The sequence below is a fragment of the Chaetodon auriga genome, chromosome 21, assembly GCF_051107435.1.
Source record: "Chaetodon auriga isolate fChaAug3 chromosome 21, fChaAug3.hap1, whole genome shotgun sequence".
Taxonomy (NCBI): Eukaryota; Metazoa; Chordata; class Actinopteri; order Chaetodontiformes; family Chaetodontidae; genus Chaetodon; species Chaetodon auriga.
This window is the reverse complement of record NC_135094.1, coordinates 7123426-7141411: the sequence shown is the minus strand read 5'-3', so window position 1 is coordinate 7141411 and position 17986 is coordinate 7123426. Positions and strand designations below refer to the sequence as shown.

Sequence of the window (17986 nt, the reverse complement as noted above, 5' to 3'; positions counted from 1 at the left end):
GACTTTTGGTTTTTGTACAGAAAAAACAAATGAGATATAAAGTGTTAATCAGTGAGCTTTCAAGGTGCTGGTGGGTGATTTCTTTTTTACCTTCAGACAGAGCCAGACTAGCTGTTTTTAGTCTAAGTGTAGCTAGCTCTAGCTTCATGTATATCGTACAAATATGAGCGGCATTCATCTTCTCATCTAGACTCAGTTTCCAGTTTATTAGGTACAGTTAGCCAAAACTAACGCAGTCAATAAAACAGGCCTGTAATAAATTATAAAGATTGTACGTTTTTGTTAGAACGGTTCTAGGAAGGCGTTGGTGCTGTTCAACTGTGTTGCATTAATACTGATATTCACACACATATTCCACATTCTGATATTAATGTGGTGGACAAAATGTCGGAAACATCTGGCAAGTTAACAGCGTCAACAGCACCACAAATTACATCCTCCGGAAGGATCATAAAATTCCCTCAAACAGTTTCAACAAGAACTGAAGGTAGGATTCATGGCAGGACTGCTGCATTGGTGTTGCATTCGTTTCGGCTCGGTGTACCTAATAAACTGGCAACCAAGTCTGACTCTAAGCAAGAAAGTGAAAAAGCGTATTTCACAAATTGCCAAACTATTGTTTTAAACAAAAGACCTCTGCAAATACAGCATCAAACTAACTTGGTTAGTCAACCGTTGCAGTCAACCCTAGCAGTAGTCTGAAGGAACAAATGATTCAAGTGCTAGCAAGCAAAAAAATAATAATTATTATAATAATAATAAAAATAAAAATGCTAATCACAGAAAGCACAGCTCAATACAGAAAAAAATTCTGCTTTTGTGTCATGCTTTATCAAACACAGGTTTAAAATATGCATATTTAAGAATATTCATGCATATCCACACATAAACAACGTCTATGCATAGATACACACATACATATATTTATATATTTATATTTGTATCTATGTAATCAAAATCCTGCCATTGAAAAAGATGCAACAGCATTTACAAAGGAAGTGTACATAAATAGGATGCTGTGGTTTCAGGGTATAGCAGCACGATGGGAGAACAGAAGGTCTTTAAGAGGAGAGTCCAAATGAGCTTGAAGAGGGATTTGGTCTGTCACTGGTGGATGTAAGAGTCTCTGGCCCACTCCCCTGCATCACCCCTCTTTTTGGGAGCCACCTCCCCCTCTCGGTCCCTGTCTCTGTCCCGGTCGTAGTAGTGATGGTGGTGGTCGCGTGCTGGCCGGTGGTGGTGAGAGCGCTGCTTGTTCCGCTCGTTATGGTCCTGTTCGCGCTCCTTAGAGCGGTGGTGTCCCGTGCTGTGGCCGGCCTCGTCCGCCCCACCACGGTGGTGGTGGTGATGGTGATGGTGGTTGTGGTCCCGGTGGGGAAGTGGCTCATAACGCTGTTGCTGCTGAGGGTGCCCCTCCCCTAGATCTTCCTCCTCCTCCTCCTCCTCTTCTTCCTCCTCCTCCTCCTCCTCCTCCTCCTCCTCCTCCTCCTCCTCCTCTTCCTCCTCCTCCTCTTCCTGGTGGAGGAGCTGAGTGCGTGGCTCGATATAAGCCGAGTCCTTGCTCTCTCTGCTCTCTCGGCTCTCTCTGCTCTCAGGAGTCTCCGAGTCCAAAGTCTCCTGCCGGGAGAGGCCCCGGCCTCGACTGCTGTGGTGGTGGTGGTGGTGATGGTGGTTGTGGTGCTCAGTCCTGGTGGAAGACGAACGGTGGTGGATGTGCTGGGCTCTCTTGGAGGACTCTGTCCTCAGAGGCCTCTCCTCCTCATTGCCTTCCCCCTCGGCCTCTGCGTCGGCATCAGCTTGGTCCTGGCTCTGGTGGTGGTGGTGGTGATGGTGATGGTGGTGCTGGTGATCCTCTCTGGAGCCCTTTCTCTCCACTAATGCTTTATCTCCTCTCTGCTCTACAGTGCTACCCTGAGGTCAGTAACACATGTCAGTCAGTAGGGTGACAGAAAGAAAGGAAACACACTGCAAACACACACACAAACTCATGCTGATTAATATGCACTTGTTGTTTCTGGTGTATACACACACACACACACACACACACACACACACTCACATCTGAACCCAAACGTGAGCACACACACACTGCTGGAAAATCCATCAACCTTCAATTGAAGGTTGATGAATCCTGGAGGAGGCAAATAAAAAAATGTCAAGGTTTGTATTTTCTCCAGGATCAAGGCAGACTCCTCTTGGATCTGGATCACCTGAAGTCTCAAAACCTTTGAGGGCCACTTCACACTCACCACACTAGCAATCAAGCTCACTCCTGCTCCTCATCAATATCAGGATATTCTTCATTTTCAATCTTACATTTCCCATTGTGGTGGCAGTGGATGGAGAGAGGGTGCAGGTTAAGCGATTATACACTGACACACTCATATATGACATTAGCTGAAAAGACTCATAGTTGTGTGTTGTTTCTTACTCTTAAGTGTCAATACTAATGACAACTCATCCTACATGTTACACTTAAAAAAAAACAACACATTTTATAGTAAGAAATCTAAATGAATTACTTTTGAAATCAAGGATTTGGCAGTAGTGCAGCTCCTGTACGTGACTGTATCTATAAAAACTGTCTGATTGATCCTACTCATTGTTCATTATGTGGAAATTAAATAAGACCAACAAAGCATCTTAGCTGGAGCGAGCATGGTGTCCTCATTAATCAAGTGTGTCTAATGAACAATTAAATACACCAGAAATGCATGTAGGCACTTGACTCCTTGCAAATACCATAAGCATGGGTATTAGGGCGGACCCTCAACCTCATTTACTGCAGGGTTTCTTCCTCTCTCTCTCCAGCCCTCTAGCACAGCCTCTGTTCTGTCCAGCTCATCTGCACAGCTTTGCAACATGTATCGCACCCTGACTTCACTCAGCACTTCTTACCTGCATGCCGGAGACCGGGGCTGGGCTGGAGGGCAGGGTGGCCGTGGGCAGCTTCGTTAGCAGTGGGTTCGGGGGGTTGCAGCTGGTGGGGTGAGTGCTTTTCCAGTAGGCCTCCAGGTAATCAGCCATATGCTCACATGCATCCTCCAGCTGGTTCTCGTCGAGGATGATGTCAAACATCTCCTGAGGAAGGAGGGTGCAGACATGTTAAAGAAGATAGAAAGGAGACATGTCGAGGGTAAGGAAACAAGACAGTGCTGTCGTGTAATTTCACAATAAAAGATTCTTGATCTGCTTTGAAAATCTGATTCTTGGACTGTTTTGAGAAATCAACAGATGTCTAAAATTAAACGTTATCTATAAAAAATATACTGATCTTTATATACACAAGATGTTTGAGCTATGTAAGGAATGATTCTGAGAAAATCTTAAACAGTAATTCCCAAAAGATAAGAACTGCTATTTGAATTAAATTAAGACTGCACTTTCACAAGCCTGGGGTGCTTGCTTCATTTTCTAAAATAATAACTAAGCAGATTACAGAGGAGCAGAAATAGAACTGGCACGAATTATAAAGCTTTAGAAAAAAATCAGACTCGCATCTGACTATGCATGAAACCAGAGCCTAGAGCCAAAACATCTCTTCAAGGACAAAACTCCAGGTTATTTTAAACACTGGATCCACTGATAACTGGGGTCCACTGAACTTACAGGAGGGCACTGAGCCAGCTTGTCCGCGGCCACCATCTGGACGTTGAGGTGTTTGGCCTGAGACTTTCCTCTGGACTTGATGAGCCTCTGCAGCACCTGAAGGCAAATAAGGACAGAAGGCAACAAGGCCATTATTGTTTTAGTGTACAAAACTAAATTTAGGCTATGGATGGGCATTTTTCAAGTTGGTGAAAATTATTTATACACTGTACAAAAAAGATGAAAACCTCTTTTGAAGTTAGGCAATTAAAGTTAAAAACAATCAAGCAGAAACAGCAGAACCAGATATCTTCTTTTTCTTCTTACTTGTCAAAACCAGAAGACTACACTACCAACAACGCAACTCGACCGCTGACGCTTCAATCAGAGATGTGGTGGTGTTATGCTAGCAGCGGCCAACGTAGCCTCTAGCCGCTAGCCTCAAGCAGACATGAGGAGTGGGCTCCAGAGGTCCGGTAAACTTCTCACTCCTTTCTCTCATTTTAAAACTTGTTGTCTTCAGTTCCAACTGATGCTGACTCAAGTGATGTCACTTGAGTCAAATTATCAGATTTGGAGCAACACAGCGCTTATGCAGTAGTACTCCCCGACCAGTAAACAGACTGATAAAAACTGTGGAAATGCCCTTTAACAATCTAATCATGTAACATGTAACCATATATCAGTCATTCATCTGCAGAGTACTTTAAGTTTTGATACTTTAAATACATACTGTTGTTGATGCTTTCGAGCTTATACTTTAGTGCTAGTATTTATACATGATTGTGTGGGGGTACTTATGTAAATGACTTGAGTACTTCTTGCTTATATTAGCAGTTATGCTATACCTTGTAAAAATACTGTGATTATCCCATTAGGCTTAGCTGTGCGTGACACGGCAGCAGGCTGTAACTGAGCAGACAGATGGTAGAAGTATTTTATTTTATCCCACTGTGAGTGATTCACACTGATGCCACTTTGATTTAAAGCTTGTATCTCATGCCTCCTTAGCTATGCTTTTTCTCTTTTAATATGTTACCCACAAGCCTGTGTTTTTTAATTGATCACTGAATCATAAGCTTTTTTTATTCATGCTGAAGGTCAGAGTGATGAATCAGTCCACTCGGAGATTTGCTCACTTTCAAACAAGTGCTTTCAAATACATGATGCATTTAAAATCACAGCTGTGGAGCAAATCAACATGAAACAGAAAATCAACATGAGCAGTGACAAGACACCACGACCAGTCAGAGACACTCATAGACCAGCTGACTAATACATCCAGGGAAGTAGAGGGAACATCGCCAGGTCCTTATTTTCCTTATATTCTATTCTCACATTGACTGATCGTCTGGATCAAATTATGTTTACTCACCTTGGGAGAGGTGATCTTGACGTAGACAATGATGGGGGCGAGGGAAGTCTTCCCCAGCTGTGACGGGTGGTTGATGGTGTCGGCGTCCAGAACGACCAGCTGTAACGTCCGGGCCAATTCGAAAATCCGCTCGATCTCACTCTGGACTTCAGCTGAAGAAGAAAGGGAAGAACATATTATATCTTGTTTGTTTAATCCATACAATGTGTTGAAATACCAATTTCTGATTCTGTTACCTTTGGACAAACCCAGGCTAGCTGTTTTCCCCCGAAACTTAAATATTCAAAAGACATCCTGACTTTGCTGACGTCAAACAGTGAGCCCTGTTCTATTACTTTTAACAAATACGGACTGTTAACATCACACAACCCCGACTCCAACAGATGACGACGTGGCTGCAAAAACTATCTTACAAATATCACAGCAGGGCACGACTCCCAGTCTGAGAGGAGTCATGGCCAAGCTTCATGACTTCCAGTCACGACAAAGTCTGAAGTAAACTGATAACATGAAAACATTCCAACCTAACAGCTCATTTAGAGTTCGACTGAGTCACAAATTTTCATTTTCCGGCTAAAATATGCCAGAGGGGTGAGATAATTTCGCTTGTTTCCAGGGCAGAGTTTTCCTGTAGTCATGCACTGTATAGTGAAGCAGAGGAGGCTTCACAAGCGTTCAGCAAATGTCACTTTTGGTTGAAGAAAATTCATGAAAATGTTCATCTGACTTAGAAACAAATCTACAAATCTGCTCTTTTTTGGGAAAGTGATTTCAGGCTTCATAGAGCACAAAACGGCTTTATAAGATATTTTTATCTCATTATGAGTTTTATTTTTGGGACAGCAGCACACTGTTGAAAAAGACTGAGGTCACATGATCATGTTGAAGCGTGGTGGCTTTCTGTAATTATAAAAAATTTAAACATAATACACTCTTTGCTTCCAGCGTACTCTTTTCCTGGGACTTCTTACTGTGCTGGAGGCGCTGACTGATGCTCATGTTGATCTGTAGCAAGCATTAGCCTCGTCACCTCAGTTTGACTCTGGAATCTGTTTCGTTCTAATCACATCTGAACCCCAATCAACCCCAGTCGAATCAGAGCGGTTCTTGAACTTGTTATCGTGCGTTTATGCTCTATCTTTCATTCCTAACAAAAGAAAACTGGCCAAGGCCACTCTGGGCAGTCAGGAGTTATCATTGCCATTGTCAAGAGTTTCTTTAATCGTTTCCTTCCTTTTCCACATAAGCTGGTCTCCTTGAAAACATTATGAATCAAAACACCAGATGTTCCCAGGCATTGCAGTGATTTCTAGCCTGAACGTACCCAAGTTTGAGCGTGTGTTGGAACGTTCGATGATGGCGTGCTTGCTGGGGTTGTTCAGGACCGAGCGTTTGGCAAGAGAAATGTCCGCCGTGACACGTGTGATTGATATTCTGAAACAATGGGCAAGAAAAACACTTACTTAACTTGATATTATATGAGATATCAAGGCAAACACTCATTCTTGCAGTATTGAGACTAAAAATAAGGGAGAAGAAAACAGACAAACAACAGAGAACAGAGAGTTCAAACAAAAGGAATACAAGTGTAGATTTGTTAAAAATCACGGAAACACAATTGATAAAAAGGACCTGAGTTAGCTTGATTTTACTGTGGATAACATGACCTGTATTTTATCGTTCTTCAAAGGTGGTTTAAAAAGCTAACAGGCCAACTCATACATGGTATTCACCCCTTTATGATGGAGGCATGAACTCTAAACTTTGTAAAATGTTTATACTGATACTGAAACACCAGCACCAGCACTGAAAAACAAATAAAATGAGGCTTATGTTCATGGGACTCTTGCCTAAGTGCATGCTGGGAGACTTCATACAGTAAGTGCAATCATATGATCTACACTCTCTACTCATGTAGCCACTCTCTGACCAAACTCGCTGGATAAGAACAAACAGGATCATTTTAGCATGACACCATGTCATCCTGCATTAGTTAAACTGTGATTGCAGAAAAAGGGCTCAAAAGGGAATTGACAGAATTCACTGCTGTTGCTGGTGGTCTGGTGGATCTCAGTGTTGTGTAACTTCATGGCCTTTCTGCTTCAGATGGGTGGACGGACTCAACATTGAGTAAGGAGAATCCTGCTCTGCTCTAGGGCCCACTATGGCCTATTAAGGACATGGAGAGGGCCTATTTAAAGCAGCAGCACACATCTCCAGGCCAAACAAACTTGTTACACACTCCCTTGGCTAACCTCAGGGGACAGATAAATACCAGCCTATAGAGTCGGAGAGAGACGAAGAATGAGGGAGGAAACAGGATGAGAGCTTGCATTTTAAAAAGGTCACGGGGAACTTACCTTCCCTCGAATCTGTGTTTCAAGAAGTCAAACAGTGCTTTTTGCATCATGTCTGTCACCTGTGGACAGGAAATTTCAGGGAGATATTTAGACAACAGAGTTAAAACGGGACACATATTTTGCTGGTAATTTCCCAGACGTGTCGTGTTGTCAAAGTTGTGAAACACCTCGTAGCCCTTCAGTGACGGTCCAACCAGAACCACGGGCCGCATGGAAGGCACAACGTCGTATGGAGGAATGTGTTCCGTCTTAAGAGAGAAGAAGAAAAACAGTTGCACACATTTATGGAGACAAAGTAAACACTCGCCATCACAAATCACTTCAGGGGTTGGAACAACAATGAACCTGACAATTTAAAAGCGCTGGAACATTGTGAACCATGAAACGGGATGTCTCTGCTGGCCCGACAAAACACAAGCTAGCTGTGATTTATAATGAATTTGGCAGTTTACTTTGGTTGGCAAACTTTCAAGCAAGTTACGGTAAACTGCAATATTTTATGATGGATTACAATCTTTAGATAAATCCTCCCATTTCATGGTTCTGATGTCACCGAGTAAAACGGGAAACTATGTAACAGGAAAGGTTAGTCAGACAGCGAGTCACAGGAGGCTACAACTGAAAAACTTGGACGCAGGTAGAAAAACTTGTTGGGACAAAGTGGGAGCTCAGTTTGTGTAACAGCCTGAGTTTTAAACCAAATCATGGAGGTGATTTTGACAAAGATGTTTGAAAATGAGAGCAGTTGAGAATAAAGGATGAACCCATCAGATTAGACTGACTGGTGACCGTTACTAATCAAACTTTTGAAACAATATTTGCATATATGTAATATTTCCTGTAGGAAAAACACATCAAATCCAAATTATTATTCAAAGGAGAGTATTTTCATATGTCTTAAAACATTTTATAGACTGAATAACCGATTAAACTGCAGATTAATTGATAACAGTCGTTAGTTGCAGCTCTATTTGAAATGTGTTGGCAAAGCAATTATAATTGAAAAGAAATGAAAAATCAGAATAATGGTGATGAGGATGGTTATAGTCAAAAATGGCATGACTAGTGCACACTGTAATTTTCTTTGATGGAGGAGTTATTATCTGCTGTTTCACTTTCTTACAGTGAGAGCCACATTTAGATCCTCAGAGTCGTTTGTGTACTTTCGGACAGAAGTAAATTGTTTGTAGACTGGTTGTACTTTCTTTCAGGAAAGTGCACTTCTGTCTGCATCTGACAGGGAGGCAGTGAACCTGATGCTGCTGTGAGTCCCAGGCGTCAGGCAGAGCTGCGTGTTTGAAGGATGTGAGGATGTGTCTGCACACTGCAGGAAAGTGGAAGTACTGCCTCTGTCTTTCTTTTTTCTTATAACAGAAAATGTGCGTGATCTTAGTTGAAACTCTGTTGGAGAGCAGGCAGCCGGGAGGAGAGCAGAGAGGGTTAGCTACTTAAAAGGACTGTCGTCTATCATATCCACCACACAGTATTTCTTCTTTTTACTGTTATTTACTAATTTCTCCCCCTTATTCGTCCTAATGTTGAAGCTCTTCCCTCAGTCTGTGCTATCTTTATGAGTGATTTAGTAGATTTCATGGTGGAGACTATCACCCCCTCTTCCTCTTCTCTCCTCTTCCAAACATTTTCTTTCTGTCTAACATTTGCTGTCGTCATCGGGCTTCCCTTGGGACATTGTGGGAACCGATGCACACTACTGCTGACTAACACAAGGGTATTAATGGACAGTGTGGTTCTGGGCAAATACTTCTGGTAGCCTAAGTTCAGCTCTGGATGACTTAGTTAACATCGGCATTGTCATGGGAAACTTTAACTGTCCGTATTATCACGATATCATCAAAATGTATTAGCATTTTAAAAAATAAGCTGACTGATAGTTGTTGTGATTTTGTATATATATATTTAGCATATGGAAAACATATTTCGATAAAAGGAAGAATATTAAAAATAATAACTAATGTTACTTATTATGATTTTTGTTTTTTACAAAAACATTGGGGGAATAGTTCATATTTGCTTTGTTAGTTAGGTGAGATGAGTTAGATAACAAGACTGATACCACTTTCATTTCATTTAGTGTGGCTTTGCACAAAGACTAGAAAAGTGGTGGAAACAGCGAGTCTGGCTCTGTCCAAAGGTAACAAAATGTGTCTCACAGCACCTCTAAAGGTCACTAATTATCACAATATATCTTGTTTGTTTAATCCAGACAGAAACATATAAAATCGTTAGGCGTCAGACCATTTGTTGGCTGGAGTGGGGAGTCTTTTTTCAGTTTTTTGTCGGGATTCAATGTTAATTAGTGAGCTTTAGAGGTGCTGATTTTGTTACCTTTAGAGAGAGACAGGCGAGCTGCTTTTCTCCTGTTTCCTGTCTTTATGTCAAGCTAAGTAAACCATTTCATATTCAATGAATGATATGAGAATGGTATCAACCTCCTCAGCTGAATTTTTGCAAGAAAGAAAACAGGCATATTTCCAAAGATGTTGACCTATTCCTTTAAAATACAAAGAAGCCGACTAAGATCTTGTCTATCTTCTTAAAATGCTGTTCACACCAAGCTCTCACTCTGTCAGGGTCACAAGTTGACTTATAGACACATGAACAATCACAAACACCACACACAGGATTGCGGGCAGTGAGTAGGGTGAGAGGTCAGTACAGAGCTGAGTCTCTGCAGAGGAATCATATAGAGGGTTGGTACAGTTCAGACCACAGAGGTCATCCCCAGACCCTGCTGAGCTGGTGCACTGCGGGCCACGACTTACCGACTTCTGCTTCTGCTTAGCTGTGGTGAGACGGAAGAGGAGAAAGAGAGAGATTAAGAACAGGCATGCAAGCTAATGGACGGGTGGACGCCGAGGGACAAGGACAGTGGTGTAGACAAACAGAACGGGCGCTGAGTGAGGCTATGCAGCCACAGGCATTTAGTCTGAGCCGTGCAGACGGATAGAGCAGAAGAGAGGGTGGGGTAGTCCAGAGTTTACCTTCTTAAAGAAGGGCATTCGTTTCTCTTTTGCTAGGGGTGACATGACAGTGTTTGGACTGGCTTTAGGGGAGCGCAGGTTGACTGGAAGCTCATTGTCCTCGGGGTCTAAGTCTGTGGCGTCTATGTCAATGGCTACGCACACAGACAGACAAGAGCACCATCACACAGAGGTGAACACAGGAGGTCACAGGTATCAGGACACATTTCACATTGACAGTAGCACAGGAAGTATGCCACTACAAAGAGACAGAAAATGAAACATGTAAAAGTACAATTATGGCCATTAAAACAAATAACTAACAGGTAAATATCAACTTTATTGCCGGAGGAAATTAAAAATATTTAGAATCTACGAAGCACATCTTACCTTCATCTTAAATTTAATTGGAAAAAGCTGTTTTAAAAGAAAGAATATATTAAGTGTAAAGTTGGAGTCTAAAGTTTTCTGCCATGCCACTTACCAGACGAAGGAGGAGTAGATTTTCGTGAGTTAGGAACCACTTCACCTAAACTCGAGGATGAGTTTGCTCCCAATTTACTGAAAAAAGAAAACGTGTTTGAGATCAACAACGACTCTGAAGAAGTTGACATTAATTTTAGACAAACTCCAAAGCCAAGACAGAGACGTCATATGAGGATTCTCACCTGGAGTGGAACTTGCCCTGTTTGGCTCTCTGCTCCTGGAGGATGCGAGTGTTTTCAATCTTCACTGGACTGGGAATGAAACCGATTTCACAGCCTTCCTTCACCAGGCGTCCTATCCACCAGTCGTTGTTGAATTTCTGCACAGAATAATTAAAGGCGCTTATCTTGCGCATCCTCCATCTTCTCCTGATCATCATCCTTATCTCCCTCAGCATCACTGTCTTGAATATCAGCTCTAATGAACTCACCTCTTTGACATGGAGGAAGTCTTTAGCCTCAAAGGAGATAGCCATGCCTGGCACGGGGACATCATCATCGTGACTTGGGCTGTAGTTGACATTTGTGCGAACAGCAAATGCAACTGGTTTTGTCTTTCAGGAGGAACAAAAGAGGGAGAAAAATGAAAATGTCAGATTGTGCAAAAGATATAAATGACAAAAATGTCAAAATGTCAAATAGCAACTGTATCCTAATTGGGGGAAAAAAACAGACCTATAACCTCAGAATAACAACCAGAGAGTAGAGAACTGTTTAAATTTCAGTCTGTTTGTGCACTGTTGGTAAGCTGTGATGTGCGAGGTGTAAAAATAACCCTGGGTGAGGGCTACGAGCAGACTCTGACTCATCCAGACTTATAGTTTAGCTATCACTCTATGAATGATTTGGCTGCTGCACTGTCTCTCTGCTGCAGGCTAAAACACTTACACTTTACAATTCAGAGAGATGCAACATGTAAGTGTCTGTAGCAATCGCCACTTGTCTTGCACTTATGAGGAGCACAAACAGCACTCATGTAAATGGTTCATAAATCAATCCCACAATCTTTACAACAGCTTAATCAATACTCTCTATCGGATCACTGCTGATCTTCCTCTTAAGGACAAAGAGGAAATAGAGATAAAGCATACAGCTAATGAAATGTTTCCTGCACATGACATAGCCACCTAATGCGCTGACTGTCCACATACAGTATGAGAGAATAACTTTCTTTCTTTCCAAACACATTTTTGCAGCCAGCAAATCTCCTCTGCCCATAATGACGTATTACATTTTTTACAAAAGGGATTTGAACAAGATTTAATAAGGTCACGTCATGAAAAAATGCAAAGTGGGAACCATATGCTCACAGACAAACCGTCTAAATCTAGATCTCTGCAAGGCTAGAACGTACCCATAAAAAACACACATCCCTTTCAGAATTACATAAAATGCATTTGGACATAATCTTGGAGCCAGCCTGGCGGCGATGGCAGCAACAGTTGGCAACACAGTCATGCCCTCAACCAGATTACATTTGCTCTGCCTCTGACCGCGTGACAAGCAAGACTGAAGTCAGCTGAAAAGCCAAAACGAATGCACAGGAATGTATCTTAGAATAATCTCCCAGCATAGACTCACAAGCTTAATATTTACCTGTAGATGAAACAAGGCAAGATGAGTGGAAGGAGTGTGTGATATTCAGCTCTGAGCCAAACTGAACCCACCAAATCAGAGCATTGATGATATAATGACACTTGGACTTTGAACAGATTCTGAAAAATGCTTTCAAAGACCACTCAAACAGCTGGTTTCATCATAGCGGTCCTACAATCTGACTTTTAGTAAACAAGCTAAAAATAAAATGCACCAACAGGTTGTGTTAATTTTCAGTACAGTGTTAGTTCAATGCACATAATGTATAAGGTCAAGTTGATCTGGAATAGAAGCAAGTGGAAATGATCTTCCATTATCGTTAAAGCTGCAATCACTCACGGCCAGCACTTTTAAAAGTTGTCATGGCACATGTTAGCCCACAATTTATTATTTACATATCCAAAGTGGGCTTGTGCCAACTGGCAATTAGTTTGGCTAGTGACGACTAAAGAGACAATCACTGATCACTTTTCCCCACTGATATTAGGGAGATGAATTGGTATAGAAAACAAAATGTAAAATCTTTGCCCTACTGTGCATTTCTAAGAGATATGTGTCGTGCATTTTAGCATCTTTAAGGCCGTTGTTTCGGTTTTCCAGCCATTAATCGTACCTACCAAGCAGCAGATAAAGTTAGCAACTAGCTGGTGAACACAGTGGAACATTTAGCTGCTATTTCCCTCAGGAGTTAGTTGAGAACAAAAGGTGAGCTACAAGAGAGTGAATATTGGAGTAACATTCATCCCATGGACACAAACACAACTATGTCAATGTTGTGTTAGCAATATGTTTCTGCTGCCCTCAAGTAGCAAAAAAAAAAACATGTTATTGCAGCTTTAATACTCAATATGGGATGAAATGACTTTAAAAGATGGTTATTTTTCATGCAGTTCTTTCCCCTTCGCCTCCAACTAAAAACTGAACTGATCGGATTTGCTTGTATCTAAACGCTACTCGAAATCTTTCAAACAGGCAGCAGCGCTCAGTGAAGCTCAGCACCATGGGAGTTAATTCAACAGCAGCGCCGGGAGGAGCTTTACAGATGACGGGCGTTATTTGTCATCATGGCTTTCACTGTCCCCTAATGCCTCATTGAAATACAACAGGTGTGAAGTGACTATGACGAACTATGAGGGATTATGGAAATAATACATTAGTGAAATCCTCCAGGAATAATTTTCCTCACGTGGAAAGCAATGTAACATGAAGTGATGGTTGTAAGCTGTGCGTGTGTGTGTGTGTGTGTGTGTGTGTGTGTGTGTGCATGGTTGTGACGTCCATCCATTGAGGTGATCGTTCAGTCCAATGTGTGCAGTGCCAGGACTCGTACAGGACAGAGTGTCCTTGGCGTTTGCATGCATTGAGTCACATGGCTGCACGAAGGTATAAGGTCCATTAGGACATGTATGTATGTGTGCTCTCTTGGGTGTCTCATGGACCGCTGCGTCTTTCCTCCCTCCCAGCTGCTCTGCTCGCCTTTATCCATCATGGCTGGCTGTCAGATGAAGCTTTCTATTGGCTTAATGACATTTTACAGACCTGTAGGCAATCACGCACACATAAATGTCCTACATGCCACCTTGTACCATAGGTGACTGCAGGATTTGTACATAATGGCACCTTAAACACTTCTCTACAGTATCTCTCCATCTCCTGACCGAGCCCATAAGGCTCTGTTGCCTCTTACGTAACACCTGCCTTCATTATGGATGCCATATTGACTGCAGTGAGGAAGGGAGAAGGACAGAGGCAGGGGGTTAGAAGCATGGGAGGATGGGGAAATGGAGGAGGTGAAGAAAAGAAAGGTTAAGGAAATGGATGGGAGGATAAATGACAAGATAAAGGAAGCAGAGCACAGGAAGAGAGAGGAGACGCATTCATGGATAGAAGAGGCAGAGTAAATACAAGGCAGAGGTAACCAGTTCAAGAGAAGCCGTATCTTTAACTGGAAACCTTGGGAGGCAGTGCTATGGACCACAGCCAATTAACACCACACAATGCTTGTCACAACATCTCATCACACCATGTGTATTTCAGCTGACGATACCTCCTACTCCTCTCTGTGCTGTGCCTGAACTGACTGAGTGAACACTTGCCCTTGCTGTTGCAGATTTGCCATGTTACATGCCATAGCCTCTCCATTAGCAGCACACACAGGATCTCATGCTATAAATCAAGATACCCACATTGTTTCACCTTGAATGCTGTCGATCGATTCGAAATGATTTCTCTTTAGATGTGTGCGCTGGCCTTAGGCTGTACTGAGAGCCTGTAAAATGTAATATTATGTGGTTTGAAGGGAACCATAACCTCCATTAATTTAGTCTGGGAAGATTTCTGTAATTATCCAAGGTTGCTCCAGCATTTTGTAGGTATGCACATTAAGTAGTGATAAATGAAGCCTGTTAATAACAATGGAGTTGCAGCGATCGGTTATTTGGCTTTCTTTTTGGCTGGACTGTATTGCTAGAGGGAGGTTGTGTTTGTATTCTATCATACATCAACTTTTATCTTAATTAATTGCTTGTTTTGTAATGTGTGTGTGCACTAAGTCCTGTCAGCTCCATATTGTATTCACTGTCACTGGTTAGATAAGGCTTCTCAACGGACAAAGTGAGATTAAAGAACTCTGACTCAGATCTACATTTATTACATAATCTATAACTGTACAGCAAAACCAGGGGAAACACTCATTACTCATAACATTTTAAGCTGCATTACTGGATTCTTTGGCTGCTTGGAGGCAGCGGAAAAAAGGTTGTAAACACAACATCTGATACATTATCACTCTCCTATTATCTCTGTTTTTGGTCTCTACCAACTCCTGAGGGAAATACTTCACTATGTCCACCAGCTAGTCACTAACTTTCTCTTTTTGCCATTTGGTGCTGGGCAGGTGGTGTACAGTGGCTTTAGCAGAGCCTTTTTGACTTTTACATCTGCCTGCTGAGCAGTGAGTAGGAACATAAAAATGTATTGTTATGGGCTGAGATACCAAAGGAATTTGCTTAAAGACTGTGAAACTCTCCATACAGCTGAGGGGAACGGACGAGTCGCCGATAATTGTCTTCAGGTTCAACCCTATGAATCACATGTAGGTAGCTGTTTCATCCGTTGCTATTATAAAACGATTGATTATTGCACCTTTAAATACTCAGTAAGCCATTCACAATGACTGGACTGACTTGAACAGTGCCTTTCAAACAGATTACAGTCTCATGACTCCAGACTACATGTGCCACTAATCAGATAACCTAAGAGACAGTATAGTATATTCATTTCTGTTGTGCATCATCATATACAGTCACACATGTATGGATTATAAGGTACCATATTGCAACTTCAATGCTCTCTCTCTAAATGATCTTAAATTCTAAACTCCACTCACCAAGTTTGTAACATGACTATGATGAACTATGCGGGATTATGGAAATAATACATTCGTGAAATCCTCTGGGAATTATTTACTAACAGACTTTCGGTGAAAATTTTGAGCCTCCAAGCCTGATGACATCATTTGGGGGTGATTCTGTCAGACCTGACATTATGCAGCTGTTTTCACAGACTGACTATTACTCTCAATATTAAATGCATGTGGATTTTCATATGCCAAATGAAAGTAATGTGAAGAAATATATTAAGGCAATGGGACATCTTGTACATAGCATTACAGGCATCCACTTTATCCACGCTATTTACAAATATCAATGGCGTGATATCAGGGAAGTCATTGTGAATTACTGCCCATAAAGGCTCACAGTCTGAGAGTCTGCACTTCCTCTGACCCCAGCTCACTCTCTCTGGTGGCCAGACCACTGAGAGGCTATTTTTTACTGGTCATCTGTCATGTAAAATGCCAGCAGGGGCAATCTATGACAGGTTATCTATAAAGCCAACTTATCTTTTTAATTAGTGAGCCAGAGAGGGTGGCTCTGGAAACAACATGCTGTAGATCTGCTGGAATGATCTGTCTTTGCCAGCTTCGAGCTACCCCAAGACACAGAGCAGGAGAAAAGTGTCTGCTGGAATGGATAGATGGCCAAAAGCTTACAGCTTACAGCTACTGGGTTATAGACACTGAACACCCAGTGAAAGACAATAAACCAATTTTTCAGACACTTGGTTGAATTAATATGCAAAAATAGAACACTGTGAGATATCCAGTGAGCTGTAAAGAGGGAACAGAACAGAATGTGACATTAGCCAAATTATTTCAAAGATCAAAGGCATAAATTTTAACAGTGACAGCAATTTGAGTGATTCTGTGGAAGCGAGCTCTGATTGCAATTCCTGTCCCACAAAGGCAAGCCTGCTCTGCCGTGTGTGTTTGTTTATATGCTACTAATTGTGGCCCAGAGCAGAGCAGAGCAGAGCAGGCGAGGCTTGGCTCTGATAAATACTGACGCTGATTCCTCCGAGGCCCCTAACCTCTCACATCAGTAGACCCAAACAGCTTCAACTTAGAAACCAGTTGAAATCAGCTCCAATACCCTGCTCTCATAGTCGTCTAGTCAGTCCTGTAGCATTGTCCGCTAATCTTGCCCCAGGATTAATAAAACACCATATAAATTAGTCACCATTAAGATCTGGGTAAAATGAGCGGGGGAAGTCAGAAATAAGAAAAAAAACTTTATAAAGAAACCTTGACTAGACTGATAAGTGGCCCTGTCCCCGACTCAAATGTGACTGGCGACCCCTCTTCCAGGTTGAGAATACTGTTGCTCATTTTAATGTCCTTATAAAAAAAGAAAAAAACATGTAGGCCTAAGAAATGAGACCAAAAAGGAAGCAGATGCAGCTTCTCATTTTCCAATAACAAACCAACCAGTGCAAAGTTTACATTACCATTTGAGTGATGCCTGACATCATTCATTCAAGCATAATAAACCGGTCTGTGGGGACCCTCATTGACATAATGCATTCTCTTGCCCCATCCCAGACCTAATGTCATAAATTGCAGTCCTGCAGTTTTATTTGTCCAGTTTTAACCCTAAAACAGCCCACTGAAACAACCACAAAGTCCGCACTTTCGATAAATCTTGTGTGTCCACCTGACCCAGAATTCAAAATGCTCCTGACAAACCCTATCTGGGACCCATAGAGCACATGTTTCAGGAGGGTAAGAAGTGGACAGAGTGACCTTATTGCTGCTAGGTTTTGGATACCAACCTTGGCCTTGTCAAGCTGTGCCTGAGCCTGTCGCTCTGCCTCTCTGCGCACTGCCTCCTTATCCTCCTCCAGGGACACATCGGAGTCTGATGGACGGCTGGTGTAGGAGTCGGCCGAACCCTGCAGAGACAAACGTACGCTGAAACTCAACTCCATCCATTTGGATTCACACTTGACAGGTGTAAGAGAAATGGTGGGCTTCACACGCGCAACTTAATTTACTTCGCATTGCCCTTGCTCTTCAAAGACATGCTTAACTTTGGAGTTGAGCATCTGACGTGTAACTTCAATGTGCAAACACATCCACACAGACTGAAGTGTTCAGCTCTGATCATCAAAGGAGTCTCAGTGGATTTCATGAAATAATGAAAGAGACTGTGCTCAATAAAATGGAATTCTACAATCAATCACATCTCTGCAACAACTTGAGGA

At 42.1% G+C, this 17986-nt stretch overlaps 1 protein-coding gene across 6 annotated transcripts in view; it reads right to left on the bottom strand.

Moving 5' to 3' along the window:
* Positions 1–78: 78 nt before the first annotated feature.
* Positions 79–17986, bottom strand: part of cacnb2a (calcium channel, voltage-dependent, beta 2a) — a 58831-nt gene continuing 40923 nt past the window's right edge. For 4 of the 6 annotated variants that reach the window (XM_076761010.1, XM_076761014.1, XM_076761015.1 and 1 more), the window contains 12 exons: positions 17555–17674; positions 11221–11343; positions 10973–11109; positions 10789–10865; positions 10326–10459; positions 7491–7571; positions 7324–7382; positions 6288–6397; positions 4964–5115; positions 3610–3705; positions 2899–3081; positions 79–1911 (listed from right to left, as the gene is read on the bottom strand). In XM_076761010.1, coding sequence (XP_076617125.1) covers positions 1105–1911; positions 2899–3081; positions 3610–3705; positions 4964–5115; positions 6288–6397; positions 7324–7382; positions 7491–7571; positions 10326–10459; positions 10789–10865; positions 10973–11109; positions 11221–11343; positions 17555–17674 — 2079 coding nt within the window. In that variant the 3' untranslated portion in view covers positions 79–1104. Of the gene's footprint in view, positions 1912–2898; positions 3082–3609; positions 3706–4963; positions 5116–6287; positions 6398–7323; positions 7383–7490; positions 7572–10106; positions 10127–10325; positions 10460–10788; positions 10866–10972; positions 11110–11220; positions 11344–17554; positions 17675–17986 lie in introns of all 6 variants that reach the window. The other 2 variants (XM_076761012.1, XM_076761016.1) reach the window with 1 other exon arrangement.